Raw genomic sequence first — 17,512 nt, 5'->3', positions numbered from 1 at the left:
AGTTGCCATCAAAAATATACGTGTCTGCCTGTTGCAACATTTTATTATTGCTTTCCCTGTTTTCTGTTGAAGGCAGCTAGGGAATCCCATGCTGTAAGGACTTGCCATCCTGCTTGCCCTTGGAGAAAACCAAGATATTTACCTGTAGCAGATGTTCTCTGTGGGCATCAGGATGCAAGTCCTTGCATACATGCTCACCTGCCTAAGGAGTTGTATTGTACTCAAGCTGAGATGGTCCTTTTCAACAGTGGCAGGGAGGAAGTGATGCGCATGTGTGGTGAAGCAGTTGAAAAGTTTGTAATATTTGCTAAGACAGAGAACCTTTCCCACACAGGCTCCATTGGTGATGTCTCCCATGCTGTGAGCACTTTTATGATGCTTTCCACAAAGAACACTTGCTACAGTTAAATAACTTGGTTTATTCTTATGTATTTTATATTATGTAAATCATGCGGAATTTATTACACACTTCCAAGGTTTCCCAAGTCCACTATTGAAAATAATGCAGTAGATAAGTGGGTAAGAAAGAATATGGCCAGATTGGCCACTGTATTTGTGGTGTTTTCTGCTCATTGACGTACCTGTTATTTCTTACTTAGTGATTTGATAATTTTTAAGCCATTTCTGTGAAAGTGTCAGTGAGTGAGAATGTCAATTTATTGTATATTTCATTTTTGTCTGTTATATTAGAAAGCAATTGAACTTATATTGGTTAATTCTTTAAGTGCTGTATACTGTGAGAATGTAGCCCAATTAATTTCAAGGGAATTGTTCATTTTAGGGATCCTGCTTATCTTGAGCTGCCTGCTGATCCTGTTGAAGGCACTGGAATGACAAATTTGTACCAGGCTTCTAGAAATACACAAATGGGTTTATATGAGAACACAGTCAGGCTTGATGAAATGACTCTTCTTCATATGGTTCAAGACTGCACAGCAGTGAAAACACAGTTACTGAAGCTGAAACGTTTGATGCAGCAGGTTAGTGATGACAGTCGAAAAATGTTAATATTAGTAGCATTTAAAGGTAATTTACGTTTCTTCGGTGAAACTGAGCTGTTCTCAGAATTTGTTTGGCAGGTGTTATGGAATTTGCCATGCAACAATGCTTCTTTATGCTTTTGTGAGTGTTTGTTCTGGGGGCCTGTTACTGCAGACTTCAGCACATCCTGTTCACTGTAGCCAGAGTCCTGAAAATGGTTTTATCTGCAAACCAGTACAAACCAGTGTTAGCTGCACATATAAGAATAATGGTTGGTAAAACATGAGGTAATGACCAGACACATGGGCAGAGCCCTGTGTATGTGCAGGATTCCTCATAGGGTAATTTATGAGGTGGTGCTCTGTGATGGAAGGTGTATATAAGTGACTGCAGATATATCCTTTTGGTAGGTAGGGCATATTCCCTGGGGGGGGGGGGGGAGGGGGGAATATGTGTGCTTTCCCTCCCCACCCCCCCCAAGTGACTATAGGTGGGGCCTTGATCTTTGCAGCTAAGAATCTTTCATTCTTTCTTTCTTTTGCTTATTTCTCTCTTCTTTCTCTCAGCTTTGTGTTCTTCATATGATATGTCCTGATGAGGAACAAACTTTCCTTCCTCTTTTCCCTCTTCTCTGAGTTCAGACTAATTCTTTTACAACTACCAAAGTAATTGATGTTAGGTTTTGTGAGATTACTAATGTTTGCTACAGATACCAGCTCCTGCTGTTGTGAGTAATAAAACCTCCCTTTCCATATCATCATGCTGATCAATCCATAGACTGGTGGGTTGTGTCCATCTACCAGCAGGTGGAGATAGAGAGCAATCCTTTTGCCTCCCTATATGTGGTCATGTGCTGCCGGAAACTCCTCAGTATGTTCTCTATCTCAGCAGGTGGTGGTCACACACAGCAGCAGCTCTGGCTAGGTCTCCAAGCCTAATTTTTAGGTTTTGTTGAGTGCCTGGGGTTGAGGGCTCTTCTTGAGCAAGTGCAAACCTGGTGGCGCCAGGTCCCTCCTTTTCTCCCCCCTCCCGCTGGCTCCGTTAATAAAAAAAAAAAAAAATTTGGACGTCCTTAAGGGCGCTTATTTCGACGTTTATTTAAACGTTTATTGCAGCTGCTCACTGGGACACCAGGTCGTTACAGCTCGGAGCGAGAAGCAGGTAATTTTTACCTTTTTATAGCGGGCAGGGGGTTCCTCGATTGATCTCCACGTGGCCTATGGCGTCGGAGGGCGAGGGCGCGAAGAATCGCTCCCCAGACCGCTTGTGCGCTTCTAGCGGGGATGCGGGGGTTTTAAAGTCTGATTCACCCTTGTTGGGTGTCAGTTTGGAGGCCGGTCAGTGTCCCGGGTCTTCCTCCGGCGCGGCGGTTTTTCCCCGCCATAAACGCCCACCCCCCCCCCGCTGCTCGCCTCCGCCATCTTGGCCGGTCACTCTGCTCGGACGGCTTCTTCTTGGGCCGCCCTTGAGCTGGGAGACGTTCATGCCATGGCCGCCCTTGATTTGGGCGACGGCAAAAAAGCGGCTAAAGTTAAGCGCCGTTCTTCCTGCGCGGCTCCTTCGCGGAGTGTCGCGCCGGACGCCATCTTGGATGCGCAGCATGTTTCTCCCCCGCTCTTGCGAGCGCCGGTTGAGGGTGCGTCTAGGGCTGTGGCCCAGGCTGCTGAAATACACAGTCTGGGGGGATTCTCCCCCGAGTTTATTTTGCTGCTGCATCAGGCTTTCCTTATGCAAAACGCTGCCCCTTCTCCCTTGTCCGATAACGGGGTTGAGGCCCCCGGAAGTAAACGCCCTCGGGTGGATTCCCAGACCTTAGAGGACGCTGTTTCCTCTGATGTAGATGAGGGCAGCGTATCTGAGTTCTCCCAACGGTCCTTTGGGGATTCCTTGGAGGAGACGGATTCCCGCTTGGATGGAGCGGATGACCCCTCTGCAGCGCGGATCTTTCGCTCAGAGGATTTGCCCAACCTGTTACTGCAGGCCATGAGCATTTTGAAGATTTCCTCGCCTGAGGACGTCTCTCCCTCAGCCCCTGTTGGCTCTGCCATTATGCTGGGGACGAAGCGCCCGCCTAGAACCTTCCACGTGCATGATGCCATGCACACCTTAATTTCGGCTCAATGGGATGTCCCGGAAGCGAGCCTCAAAGTGGCTAGGGCTATGTCCCGCCTCTATCCCTTGCCTGAAAGTGAACGTGAGGCCTTTCTTTGGCCTACCGTGGATTCTTTAATCACTGCGGTGACTAAGAAGACGGCGTTGCCGGTGGAAGGTGGCACGGCCCTAAAGGACGCCCAAGACAGAAGATTGGAAGCGGCTTTAAGGTCGTCCTTCGAGGCGGCTGTCTTAAGTTTGCAGGCCTCAGTTTGCGGCTCCTATGTGGCCAGGGCGTGCCTAACGATGGTGCAGCGGGCTTCCCCCTCGGATCCTTCCTTGAGGGCTGACTGGCTGGCCCTGGAATCGGGCTTGGCTTATTTGGCAGACTTACTGTATGATGTCTTGAAAGCCTCGGCTAAAGGCATGGCTCAGAGAGTCTCTGCGCGGCGCTGGCTTTGGCTGAAACATTGGTCTGCGGACCACGCCTCTAAGTCCCGCCTGGCTAAGTTGCCTTTTAAAGGCAAGCTGCTCTTTGGGGTCGAGCTGGATAAAATCATGACCGATCTCGGCACGTCTAAGGGCAAGAGGTTAGCAGAGGTCAGGGCTCGGGCCAGTGCTCGCCCCGGTATCTCCAGAGGACGGTTTCAGGAAGCCCGTCGGTACCGCCCAGGCAAGTCGGGTTCCTCTGCCCCCTCTTCCTTCAAAAGGAACTTCTCCCCCAAGCAGCATTCCTTTCGCAGAGACCGCCGTCCCGGAGGTACGCCCTCCGGTCCTCCCCCAGGGTCTCGTACCCAATGACGGGGTCCTGGTCCATGGCCCAGTGCAGATTGGAGGACGCCTGTCCTCGTTTCTGGGCGAGTGGACCAAAGTAACTTCAGACGCTTGGGTGCTGGAAGTCATCAGAGACGGCTACAAGTTAGAGTTCTGCCGACCCTTAAGAGACGGGTTTGTACTCTCTCCCTGCAAGTCTCCGGTCAAAGCTGTGGCAGTGCAGCAGACCTTGGACAACCTGATCCGCCTGGGTGCGGTCGTTCCGGTGCCAGAAAATCAGACTGGCAAGGGACGTTACTCCATTTACTTTGTGGTACCAAAGAAAGGAGGTTCTGTCCGGCCTATCCTCGACCTCAAAGGGGTCAATCGGGCCTTGAAAGTTCGGCACTTTCGCATGGAGACTTTCCGCTCTGTTATAGCGGCAGTGAAGGCAGGAGAGTTCTTGGCTTCCTTGGACATCAAGGAAGCGTACCTGCATATTCCCATCTGGCCTTCTCATCAACGCTTTCTGCGTTTTGCAGTCCTGGGCCGACACTTCCAGTTCAGAGCCCTCCCTTTCGGGTTGGCTACTGCTCCGCGGACCTTCTCCAAAGTAATGGTGGTCATCGCGGCCTTCCTGCGAAAGGAAGGAGTACAAGTCCATCCTTATCTGGACGACTGGTTGATCCGAGCCCCCTCTTATGCAGAGTGCGGCAAAGCTGTGGACCGGGTGGTTGCTCTTTTGAGCTCCCTGGGGTGGATCATCAACTGGGAGAAGAGCCAGCTGCGCCCGACTCAGTCCCTGGAGTATCTGGGAGTTCGATTCGACACCCAAGTGGGCAGAGTGTTCCTGCCAGACAATCAGATTGTCAAGCTTCAGGCTCAGGTGGACCAGTTCCTAGTAGCCTCTCCTCTTCGGGCTTGGGACTATGTGCAGCTGTTGGGCTCTATGACGGCCACGATGGAAGTAGTGCCCTGGGCCAGGGCTCATATGAGACCACTACAACACTCTCTGCTGTGCGCCTTCCCTTGGACCCAGCAGTGCGCAAGGCGCTGAGCTGGTGGATGCAGACAGACAAGTTGTCTGCAGGAATGCCTCTGGTGACCCCGGAGTGGATTGTTGTCACGACGGACGCCTCTTTGTCGGGCTGGGGAGCCCACTGCTTGGGAAGGACAGCGCAGGGGCTCTGGTCTCCTGCAGAGGCAAAGTGGTCTATCAACCTCCTGGAACTCAGAGCCATTCGGTTGGCGCTTTTGGAGTTCATCCCGGTACTGGCGTTGAAGCCAGTACGGGTCCTGTCGGACAATGCCACGGCTGTGGCCTATGTCAACCGCCAGGGAGGTACCAAGAGCGCCCCTCTAGCCAAGGAGGCCATGAATCTATGCCAGTGGGCGGAAGCGAACCTGGAACAGCTGTCAGCGGCCCACATTGCCGGAGTCATGAATGTCAAGGCGGACTTTCTCAGTCGCCATACCTTGGAGCCCGGAGAATGGCAGCTATCTGCTCAGGCGTTCTTGGACATCACGAAGCGCTGGGGCTAGCCGAGCCTAGATCTGATGGCGTCATCGGCCAATTGCCAAGTGCCGCGCTTTTTCAGCAGAGGACGGGACCCTCGATCCCTGGGAGTAGATGCTCTTCTCCAACAGTGGCCGACACAAGAGCTTCTCTATGTGTTCCCGCCCTGGCCCATGTTGGGCAGGGTGCTAGACCGGGTGGCAAAGCATCCCGGCCGGATAATCCTGGTGGGTCCTGACTGGCCCAGACGTCCCTGGTATGCGGACTTGATCAGGCTCTCAGTCGACGATCCTCTGCGGCTGCCAGTGGAGCAGGGCCTGTTACATCAGGGTCCCGTGGTGATGGAGGATCCCTCCCCCTTTGGTCTTACGGCCTGGCTATTGAGCGGCAGCGTCTGAGAAAGAAGGGCTTCTCAGACAAGGTCATCGCCACTATGCTGAGAGCGAGGAAGCGCTCTACTTCTACTGCTTACGCTAGGGTTTGGCGTATCTTTGCAGCATGGTGTGAAGCAGGCTCACTTTCTCCCTTCACTGCTCCAATTTCTTCAGTGTTGGCGTTCCTGCAAGAAGGTCTGGAGAAAGGCCTGTCGCTCAGTTCCCTTAAAGTCCAGGTAGCGGCTCTGACTTGCTTCAGGGGCCGCCTGAAGGGTGTTTCCCTGGCTTCGCAGCCAGATGTGGTGCGCTTTCTCAAGGGAGTTAATCACCTGCGCCCTCCTTTGCACTCAGTGGTGCCTGCGTGGAATCTCAACCTGGTGCTAAGAGCATTGCAGAAGCCGCCTTTTGAACCCTTGTCGAGGGCATCTCTGAAAGACCTGACGTTGAAAGCAGTCTTTTTGGTGGCTATCACTTCAGCCAGAAGAGTTTCCGAGCTCCAGGCGCTCTCATGTAGAGAGCCTTTTCTGCAGTTCACTGAGGCAGGAGTGACTATTCGCACAGTGCCTTCCTTCCTGCCCAAGATTGTTTCTCGCTTCCATGTGAATCAGCAGCTCTGTCTCCCTTCCTTTCCTAGGGAGGACTACCCAGAGGAATACTCTGCTCTCAAATATCTGGATGTGAGACGTGTCATCATCAGATACTTGGAAGTGACCAATGATTTCCGGAAATCGGATCATCTGTTTGTCCTGTTTGCAGGTCCTCGTAAGGGTCTGCAGGCTGCTAAGCCTACAGTGGCAAGATGGGTCAAGGAAGCCATTGCAGCGGCTTATGTGGCCGCGGGGAAGGTGCTGCCTATCCAGCTGAAGGCACACTCCACTAGAGCTCAGGCGGCCTCGATGGCAGAGGCCGGGTCCGTCTCCTTGGAAGAGATTTGCAAGGCGGCAACTTGGGCTTCGGCCCATACCTTCTCCAGGCATTACCGCTTGACTGTGGCTGCTCGGGCGGAGGCCCGGTTTGGAGCTTCAGTGTTGCGGTCAGGGATTTCTATGTCCCGCCCTGGGTGAGTACTGCTTCGGTACATCCCACCAGTGTATGGATTGATTAGCATGATGATATGGAAGGTAAAATTATGTATCATACCTGATAATTTTCTTTCCATTAATCATAGCTGATCAATCCATAGCCCCTCCCAGATATCTGTATTGTTTATATTCTGGTTGCATTTCAGGTTCAAGTTTAGTCTTCAGTTCCTGTTCAGGAGGACTTCGTGTTCAAGTTTTTCAATGAATTCTTCAAGAGTTGAGACGAATTTGTGTTACAGTGAGCTGCTGCATTCCTCTCCCCTCCGTTTTACGGGGCTGGATTGAGACTTAAATTCTGCCGGCGCTCCCTCCCGCTTCGTGCAGCAGTAGGGCAGTTTTGTACCCCTCCCGCTTCGACGGTGTTAGGGTCAGTCAGCTCCTCCCGCGGTTGCGGTTGCAGGATAAGCCAGATCCCCCCACATCAGCGGGTGTGGTGTCCCTCCCCCGCTCCGCGGGGATGAGCTGGACGGATTCCCCTCCCCCACTTGTGTGGGGATGAGCTGGGTTAATTCCCCTCCCCCGTTTCGGCGGTGGTGAGCTGGGCAGAGTGTCCCTTCGTGGGTGTAATTCTCTAAGTGCTGAGTCCTGCGGATGGAGCTTGGATATCGACATACTGAGGAGTTTCCGGCAGCACATGACCACATATAGGGAGGCAAAAGGATTGCTCTCTATCTCCACCTGCTGGTAGATGGACACAACCCACCAGTCTATGGATTGATCAGCTATGATTAATGGAAAGAAAATTATCAGGTATGATACATAATTTTACCTTCCCTGTCTTTTGGTCTCTGTTTGACACTTTTTTTCTTCCTGAGAATAGCATAAGCTACGCAGCATTACACAGGTCTACTGTAATAGATTTTACTTGTTAACAACTATGATGGCTTTTTCTTATTATTAATAAAGACTTACATTACTTTATAGAGGTGTATTCTCCCTGTTTGGATTAGAGACTTGACTGTCATGCAGGTGGAGAGCAATTTGCCAAACAAGAATTTGAAAGCGTATTTCTGATCACTATGAAGTACATGATGGAAATGTTGAGAGTAATTGCAGTTAGACACAAAATAATACAGCCAATTTTCTCTGTCAATAGGCAGGATCGAATCAGGTACAGAAGTGGGTGATGTCATGAGCAGGGGAGGGGATGCTGGTATTCATAGTTGAGAATGGTTGCATGAGGCAAGAACTCCCAGAAAGGCCTACTTTACATTTAAATGCTATCATTTGTACTCTTTTAGAGAATAAGACACAGACAATATTTAAACAGCTTGCACGGCATCGCCTAATAGTAGGAATACTCAATGTTGATATACCTGCTTTATATGGAGGGAAAAGAGCAAAATGGTAGACTTCTATGGTCTGTATCCTGAAAATGCTAGGCAGATCAGGGTGGGCTGGAATGGGCTTTGACAGCTGCTACAGTAGTTGGAAAGGGCCAGTGCCAGGCAGACTTCCACAATGTGTTCATAAAATGACAGAGAGATGAGGATCAAGTATGTATATTTTATCACATTTGTATCATATGCTAAGAGTGTGGGCATTATATCGCAGGATCAATTGTATTTTATATTACATTATCATATGCTATGAGGGTGGGCATTATAACTCTATGGGAAACGGGAAGACATCTTAAGGTTGAAATTATATAGTAAAATGTTAATTAGCAATATGGTTAGATTGTTGGTTTTAAATCATCATAATGAATGTGACTGCTGAGACCATAATAATAAAACTACTCTTCCTTGTCATCAAGCAGATGAATCCGTTACGAGTGGGTTGTGTCCATCAACCAGCAAGGGGAGATAGAGAGCTCTGAAAAACCATAGTGCCTCATGGCCAGCTAGCTCCATTTGCCTCTTCAGTATTCTCTATCTCCCCAGCAGAGTGGACGCAGCTTATTCAGCTCCTTCAGAAAATCTGCCTGGGGTGGCTCCTGTGCTGTTGCCAGTTGTAGCAGGGGTGTTGTGGCTGGTGGTGCCCACTTTAAAGGCACATAGATACGCCCTTTCCCTGCCTTACCGGGCCCACGCTGTGGATGCAGACACATAGGTTCGCCCTTTCACTGCCTTTCCCACGCTACTGATCCTCCGGAGTGGAAAAAATTTGCCTCTTGCGCTGTTGCTTCTAACTTTCCTCACAGCGTAAAAAAAAAAAAAAAGTGTCGCGCTGTAGTGCTGCGATCCCAGAAAAGAGGTTTTCTTCTGATTGTGCAGCGGATCGGAGCTCTGTGGACTCGGTCATGGGAGGTAAGAGCATTTTGTAGCTCCTCCGGGGAGGGCCTGCGTTCGGGACGATTTTGTCGCGAATCCGCCATTTTGAATTTCCCGTCGTTTTCGGCAATGGCTGCGGAGGTTGTTAAGCGCTGTTCCCGTTGTGGCAAGCGCAGATCAGCTGCAGGGCTCTGTAAATCATGCCCTTCTGATGTCAGAGCCGGCCCGAGCATGGCGAATGAGGTTTCTTCTCGCTCCGTGGAGCTGGCAGCGGGCGCCATTTTGGAACAGCATGGCACAACCCCCGCTGAGGCGGAGGGGTTTGAACCTGGAGGGGAGCCTCTTATGGAGGCTAATATGAGAGCTATTACCCCCGGACTGGAACCGGGAGACCAGGGTGAGCCATTCTCCCCTGAGTTTGTTTTGCTGCTGCATAAAGCATTTATGTTAAAAAGAGCTCTCCCGCAGGGGTCTCAATTGGCCCTGCTGCCTGTGTCCCCTCCAGTGGAGCCTGGCTTTGAATTGACGTCAGGTGTGTTTTCCCCTGACAGATGGCCGCAGGACAAGCACAGAAGGGTGGATTCACCTTCAGAGAGTGGCGCACACCCCCCCCCCCCCCCCCCCCCCGGTTTGGGATATGAGGAGTCTGAGGGTTCTGGCAGGCCCTCGTGGTCTGGAGAGCCAGAAGAAGGTGCAGGATTGCCATTGGATCCAGATGATCCTTTCGTGGTGAGGATTTTCCACCGCGATGAGCTGCCAGCGCTTATTTCTAATGTATTGCAGACCCTCTCTATTGAAGATCCTGTGAGTGCTGAAGTCTCCTCTGCTAATCCGAGGATGACAAGTACTAAGGAGCCTGCTCGAGCCTTTCCTTTGCATGACTCCATCCAAGAGCTTATTTCGGATCAATGGGCTGACCCCGAGGGGCCTTTGAAAGTTGCCAGGGCTATGGGGCAACTATACCCTCTTAAGTGAGGAGCATTTGGCGTGCCTAGCTGTGCTTAAAGTGAATACCCTAGTCACGGCTGTGACAAAGAGAACTACCCTCCCAGTTGAAGGAGGAGTTGCCCTGAAGGACATACAGGACCGCCGCCTTGAATCAGCTATAAAGCGGTCCTTTGAGATTTCAGGCCTATCCTTACGGGCGTCTGCATGCAGCTGTTACGCTGCCCGAGCCTACCTCGCTTGGTTACACCAGGCAGTGGAACAACCCGGAGATGGAGCGGGAGCCCCTTGCAGAGGTGCCACTGCGGATAGAGTTGGCCTTGTCTTTCTTGGCTGACGCCCTTTATCATCTTGTCAGAGCTTCGGCTAAGCAGATGGCTGTGGCGGTGGCGGCTGACATGGCCTCCAAGCAAAGATTGATGAGGTTGCCCTTTCAAGGCCTTCTCCTATTTGGTGAGGAGTTGGAGAACATTGTTAAAGGCCTGGGGGATGCTAAACCCCAGCGCTTACCCGAGGATAGGCCGCAGCCTTCCTCAAAGGGTCAGGTGGTTCCCTCCTCTTACAGACCTCGCTTCTGTGAAGCTAGAAGGTACCGCCCGGGGCGTTCTGCTGGGTTTACTTCATGTGCCTGTTTTCAGCAGAGGAACTCCTTTCGCTCGGACAAACGTTCTGACGCAGCTGGCTCGAGGCGTGGAGTTCAAGGGCAACCCTCTCAATGATGGTGCGCCGGCCCTCTCCTCGTTCCCTGTTACAGGAGGACGACTTTCCCTCTTTCATGAGGAGTGGGCCAAGATTTCCTCAGATCAATGGGTTTTGGACCTGATCAGAGGTGGCTACAGAATAGAATTCAATGCCCTGGTGAGAGACGTGTTTGTGGAGTCCCGATGCGGTTCTGCCGCCAAAAGGGTGGCGGTAGAGGACACCTTGCAAGGCTTGATTCACATAGGGACGGTGTCCCCGGTGCCTCCCGCCAAACACGGCTCTGGCCGTTACTCCATTTACTTTGTGGTGCCGCACAAAGGAGGGTCTTTTCGACCCATCCTAGACTTATAAGAAGTCAACAAGTCCCTGAGAGTGCGGCATTTTCACATGGAAACCTTGCGCTCCGTCATTGCGGTGGAACAGCCAGGAGAGTTTCTCACGTCTCTGGACCTGAAAGAAGCTTACTTGCACATTCCTATTTGGCCCCCGCACCAGAGGTTTTTGCGGTTTGCAGTGATGGGAAAACATTTCCAGTTTTGGGGCTTGCCTTTTGGCCTCGCCACAACTTCCCGAACCTTTTCAAAGGTAATGGTGGTAGTAGCTGCTTTTCTCAGGCAAGAGGGTATCCGGGTTCACCCGTACCTAGACGACTGGCTCATCAGAGCGGACTCGGCAGTGGAGAGTCATCAGATAACAGCCAGAGAGGTCTCAGTATTTCAATCTCTGGGCTGGGTCGTCAATTTGGCCAAATGTCACGTGACCCCCTCTCAATCTTTAGAATATTTGAGGGTCCGGTTCGACACAGTCTCAGGGTATGTGTTTCTACCCAAGCAAAGGTGGTGCAAGCTTCAGAACCAGGTCCGTCTACTCCTGAGGATGCCTCGCCCGCGAGCTTGGGACCTAGTCTAGCTGTTGGGGGTCGATGACGGCCACTTTGGAAGTGGTGCCATGGGCAAGAGCGCACCTGAGACCTCTGCAGTGTTCCCTGCTTCAACGATGGTCTCCAACATCTCAGGATTATCAATGCAGACTCACGTGGCTCCCTGCAGCCCGGCTCAGTATGGAGTGGTGGCTCTCAGTCAGCATGCTGCAGCGAGGAATGCCGCTAGCACTCCCCGATTGGTGCCTGGTGGTAACAGATGCCAGCCTGAAGGGCTGAGGTGCACATTGCAGTTGAGGCTTGCCCAGGGTCTCTGGACACCCGAGGAGTTGGAGTGGTCGATCAATCGCTTGGAGTTGAAAACGATTTTCCAGGCGCTTCTGGCCTTTCAATTGACCCTGGAAGGATTGGCTGTCAGAGTTCTGTCGGACAACACGACAGCAGTGGCCTACATAAATCAACAAGGCGGCACTCAGTGTCAAGCACTGGCCACAGAGGCTGCTCAGATATGCCACTGTGCCGAGCTACATCTGCAGTTTCTGTCAGCAGCTCACATTGCAGGTCAGAGCAACGTGCAAGCTGATTATCTAAGCAGGAATCAAATCGACCCAGTGGAGTGGGAACTTGCATTCGAAGTATTCCTTCAGATCTGTGCCAAATGGAGGACGCCCTTAGCGGATCTTATGGCCTCAAGCGCAAATGCCAAAGTCCCGTGCTTTTACAGCAGACGGAGAGATCCTCGCTCGGCGGGGTTGGATGCCTTGCCTCAACCCTGGCCTCAGGGCCTCCTGTATGTGTTCCCTCCGTGGCCTTTGATAGGGCGAGTACTCCTGCGGATTCGGCTACACCAAGGAGAGGTGGTTCTCATCGCACCGGATTGGCCCAGGAGGCCGTGGTATGCGGACCTCCGGCGGATGCTGGTGGAGGGTCCCCTACCATTACCTCTGGTACCGAATCTGTTGTCACAGGGACCGGTAACCATGGAGGATGCCTGCCGCTTTGTTCTTACGGCATGGCTATTGAGAGGGCGCAATTGTGAGACAAGGGTTATTCCTGTAAAGTCATTTACACTGTCCTACAGGCCTGCAAGCGTTCCACTTCCGTGGCTTATTCCAGGATTTGGCGCCAATTTGAGGCTTGGTGTGCTTCTAAAGCGATCACACTCATGCGGGCTTCTGTCTCGCCGATACTTGACTTTTTGCAGGATGGTTTACAAAAAGGCCTTGCCTATAATTCCCTGCGTGTTCAAGTAGCAGCCTTAGCATGTTTTCGAGGGAAGGTCGCTGGCCTCTCTCTGGCTGCTTGTCCGGATGTGGCACGGTTTCTCAGAGGGGTGCTTTGGCTCCGTCCTCCCATGCGAGCTCCATGCTCGGCCTGGAACCTGGGGTTAGTTTTAAATGCCATTCAGTTTTCGCCCTTCGAGCCGCTTAGGTGAGCTTCGGAGAAGGATGTGACCTTAAAGACGGTCTTTTTGGTGGCCATTACATCGGCGAGACGGGTGTCTGAGTTCCAGGCGCTGTCCTGTCGAGACCCATTTCTGCAATTCTCAGAGTCCGGAGTTATGGTATGTACTGTGCTGTCCTTCATGCCTAAGGTGGTTTCAGCGTTTCACCTAAACCAGCCTATTTTCCTGCCCTCCTTTTCTAAAGAGGAGTTTCCAGAATCCTTTGGGCAATTGCACCTCCTAGATGTGCGAAGGGCTCTGTTGCAGTATCTGCGCATGTCAAATACCTTTCGGACCTCTGATCATCTTTTTGTTCTGTTATCAGGTCCGCGCAGAGGGTCTCCAGTGTCTAAAGCCACTATAGCCCGTTGGCTCAAGGAAGCTATTTTTTCAGCATATCTGCTGTCTGGCTGGCCTCCGCCTGAAGCCTTTAAGGCACTTTCCACAAGAGCGATTTCCTCTTCCTGGGCTGCAACTGGAGCACTCTCTCTTCAAGAGATATGTAGTACAGCTACTTGGGCTTCTAAGCTCTCTTTTCTCCGACATTACAGGCTGGATGTGGCTGCCAGGAGAGATGCGCATTTTGGAGCACAAGTGCTGGCGCGTGGTGTGGCTTGCTCCCACCCTATCTAGGGATTGCTTTGATACATCCCACTCGTAATAGATTCATCTGCTTGATGAGAAGGAAGGAAAAATTAGGTTCTTACCTTGGTAATTTTCTTTCCTTTAGTCATAGCAGATGAATCCATGAGCCCTCCCTTAGTTGTTCATTATGTGATTGATCTTGGTTTTATGTTCAGTTTTTCCTGTAGATATGTTTCCTCATTGGGAGAAGTTGGAAAACAGTCTTCAGGATTTCTGTTCTGTTACAGGAGGTTGAGTTCGTCCCTCCTTTGAATTGTTGCTCCTGTTCTGGGGCGTTCATCCGCTGTGAGGAAAGTTCATCTTATTATATGTGGCAGTGTCACACAGCTTTGGAAGCTTCAAATACTGAAGACGCAGATGTAGCTAGCTGGCCATGAGGCACTATGGTTTTTCAGTGCTCTCTATCTCCCCCTGCTGGTTGATGGACACAACCCACTCGTAATGGATTCATCTGCTATGACTAAAGGAAAGAAAATTACCAAGGTAAGAACCTAATTTTCCTTTGGTGGTGGTGTGATACTGCAGCATCATATTGAATTTCCTATATGCAGTGCGATAGGCATCGTATCAAATTACCAACGTCCCTGGCTGCAATGCCAGTGTTTAATCACGAAGGAGTGTAACCTGTACAGAGTAGTGGATGCAGACTGGATGGATTATGCCATCGTTTCCTGTTATGTGATCAACCCTCCTCACAAAAGAATGCACACTGGAATGACCCTGATGATTGAACTTCAGGTTAAAGAAACAGTATTTGATCCTAAGATAGCCTTTGCAGAAATTGAATTCTCATTTTAGTTTGATTTTTTTTCCAGTGCAAATCAAGTAACAGTACATAATAAAACCAAGATTTCTAATGATCCTACAACTCTGAAGAAGTATATCAAGGACCTAATTGGTGACTTGTGGCTATCTAATGCATTACCCTTGCCCTTTACCCCTTATCCTTCATGGGAGACCAAATGAGCACTTAGAAAATCAGTTGAGTGTGTGGGGGAGAGTGGCAAGATGGCGTCCTAGCTTCTCTAAGAATGACTCTGGCGCTTGCTGGTAGTTTCTTCTACCTTCGTTTTTTCCTCTGATTCGGAATGCCGCACACAAAAAGGAAGGGGACGACTAAGGGATTACCGCTGATATCCCTAACGTCTTCCCCAATCCAGCAAACGCTCGATCGCTACATGTGGGGCATACCCCTGGAAACCGGCTTAGCGAGCCCCGCGTTGATTGATGGCGGAGGAGCGTTGCCAATCCTGGGGCCAGATACCACTCTTTTGCCGCCGGAGCTGAATCCACCCCTGTGCCCTGCAGGATCTCGAGAGGAGTTAGTGGGCCAGACTGAGACTGGAGATATCGACAGCGTGGGCCCACTCGGCGGTACCTCCTCCGGACTAGCAGAGGGAAACAACTCGGATGAAGAATCCTTACACGAGGTCACACTGGCAGCTATTTGGAAAGCAGTCCAGGGATTAAATAAGCAAGTTGCAAAATCAACTAAAGAAATGTCCACAATAGTGAGTAAACTGACATCAATTTCTGAATCGTTAGATAATTTTAAAATGGACACCACAAATCAGATTCTTAAGGTTAAAGAAGAAGTTAATAATGTGAAATCAACAGTTGATGTTTTGGTTAAAGATAAGATAACTGCCCGCAGAATAGAGCAAATAGAGAATTTTAACCGACGTCTTACACTTAAGACTTTTTAATTTTCCTGTAGCACCAGGATTATTGCCTTACGATTTTCTTAAAAAATATTTTCAAGAAATTCTGAAATTATCTCCAACAGCTATTCCTCCGTGTAATAAAGTTTATTACCTACCAAAAATTCAGGAACAAGGAACCACATCTCTCTACTTAGGAACAAAGAGAAATTCCAGAATCAGTTAACCTGGTGAATATTTCTCCAGAAAGACCTGATAAAGATATACAAAATTTAACAGCTTTCCTAGAAGAATCATTGACAGAAATTTTGTCTAGAGGGACATTGATTGTATCTTTTGTCTTCGAGCAGGATTTAAATATGATCATGAAGCTATATTTCAAATATTCCTCTGCTTTATTTTATGGACAAAAAATTTGGGTTTATCCAGACGTGACCAAGACAACACAACAAAGAAGAAAACAATTTTTGACTTTAAGACAAGAAGCAAAAGAACTAGGAGCAAGTTTCACATTAGCATATCCTTGCATATGTCTGATTTGTATGTCAGGAATTAAGTATGTATTTTTTGAGCCGAACCAATTAAGGATCTTTTTGGACTCAAAAAACCCATCTAGCCAACTAGTTGAAACAATAGAAACAGGGATAAAGATCTGGACTATGCCAATCCTATATAATAAAATGCACCTCCAACGTTCTGAAGCTGGCAGCGTGGACAAAATCCTTGAAGCGTTCGTGCTCCTCAGTCCATCTCCTGACATGATGACGTCTCGAAACTCTGGTTGCGTCAACAACGACTGTGCCCAATCACAGCACAGCAGCGCGAGACAGTCACCTAGAATGCCGCAGGATGCTACTTGCCCAGCTCGAACAACACAGACAACAGGTCTCCTCTCCTCTTCTCTCCCCGCAGCCTGGCTCGGCTCAGCTACCGCGCACAGGGAGGGGAGAGTTCTGGGCGTTGCCGCTCCCTTGGATATCGAGACAGCGAGAGGGGGCGGCTGCTGCAGATGCAAGTTACGCCCTTCACGTCGAGATCTGCGGGTGCGGCCTGACTTTCACTTCCTGGAGCAGCGATCATAAACCCTCCTTGGTTACACTAACCCGTTTAGTTTAGGGGTGCACTGCCTTTGCCGCCTTTTCTCGGATGTAGTCAGATCACACACTAAGGAACCTCAGCAACAAACAGCACAGCAACGCTCACCCCCCCTCCAAGTCACCCGCCACTCCCTCACAGTTCGCAGAACCCCGCCAACCCACCTCCCTCCCTCCCAAACTTTAAAACACACAAATCAAGCTGCTGCAAGCAACAGCTGAGCGTTTCCATTCCGCCATCCCTCCTTGCACTCGCATAATAAACAAGAAAAGAACACGGAACAGGGAGGGAAGGAGGGATGGCGGAAGGGAAACGCTCAGCCAGGCAAACCACCAACGCTCAGCTGCTTCTTGCTGTAGTGCCTTCACATCTCTCTATATAAGAAACCAGCAACAATTATCACATTAAAAGCCCCTCGCCACTGCCTCCCATTTCGCAAGCCCGCCACCCCCCAGCAACGCTCACCCCTCCTTCAAGTCGCCCGCCACTCCACAGTTCGCAAAACCCCGCAATCCCCCCCCCCCCCCCCAACAACATTCACACACACACAATGAGCACGCCTCTAACATTATCACACACCAAAACTTTTATTTTGAGAATCTTCCTTTCTGCCTGATTACATGCAGATTGAATAGCCTTTCTGACTAAACAGCCTCTGGCCATTACCTCCAATCTGGCAAACCTGGCAATCCACAACCCCCCCCCCCCCCCCCCCCCCTTTACTTAAAAAAAAAAAATCCTTTCTGCCTGATTACATGCAGGTTGAATAGACTTTCTGAATAAGCAGTCTCTGGCCACTCCCTCCCATTTCGCAAGCCCTGCAACCCACCAAAGGCCCACCCCTTTACTAAAAAAAAAAACAACACACACACACAAACAAGGGACAGCTGTTACAGATGAAGAGGGAGGAGGAGGCTCAGAGAAACGCATCTCCAAATCCTAATGGGGGGAGAAAACATCCGAGACTACACAAAAAACCAATGAGCACGCCTCAAACATTATCACACACAACGAAACGTGCACAGGCTCTACAGGCTGAATGAAGAGCACTGCCCAAATATTCATCCCCTAACAAAGAGAAGCCCATTTAACTTTTATTTTAACAATCTTCCTTTCTGCCTGGATTATAT

General features: G+C 50.2%; 1 protein-coding gene across 1 annotated transcript in view; it reads left to right on the top strand.

The window, feature by feature from the left end:
* CCSER2 (coiled-coil serine rich protein 2) overlaps nt 1-17,512 on the top strand; it is a 325,691-nt gene that overhangs the window by 174,958 nt on the left and 133,221 nt on the right. Inside the window, exon 5 of the mRNA XM_030203369.1 lies at nt 782-980. Within this exon, the coding sequence (XP_030059229.1) occupies nt 782-980 (199 nt within the window). The remainder of the gene's footprint in view (nt 1-781; nt 981-17,512) is intronic.

Source organism: Microcaecilia unicolor, chromosome 5 (assembly GCF_901765095.1).
Source record: "Microcaecilia unicolor chromosome 5, aMicUni1.1, whole genome shotgun sequence".
In the NCBI taxonomy this organism is placed as follows: domain Eukaryota; kingdom Metazoa; phylum Chordata; class Amphibia; order Gymnophiona; family Siphonopidae; genus Microcaecilia; species Microcaecilia unicolor.
This window is presented reverse-complemented; position numbering and strand designations above follow the sequence as displayed.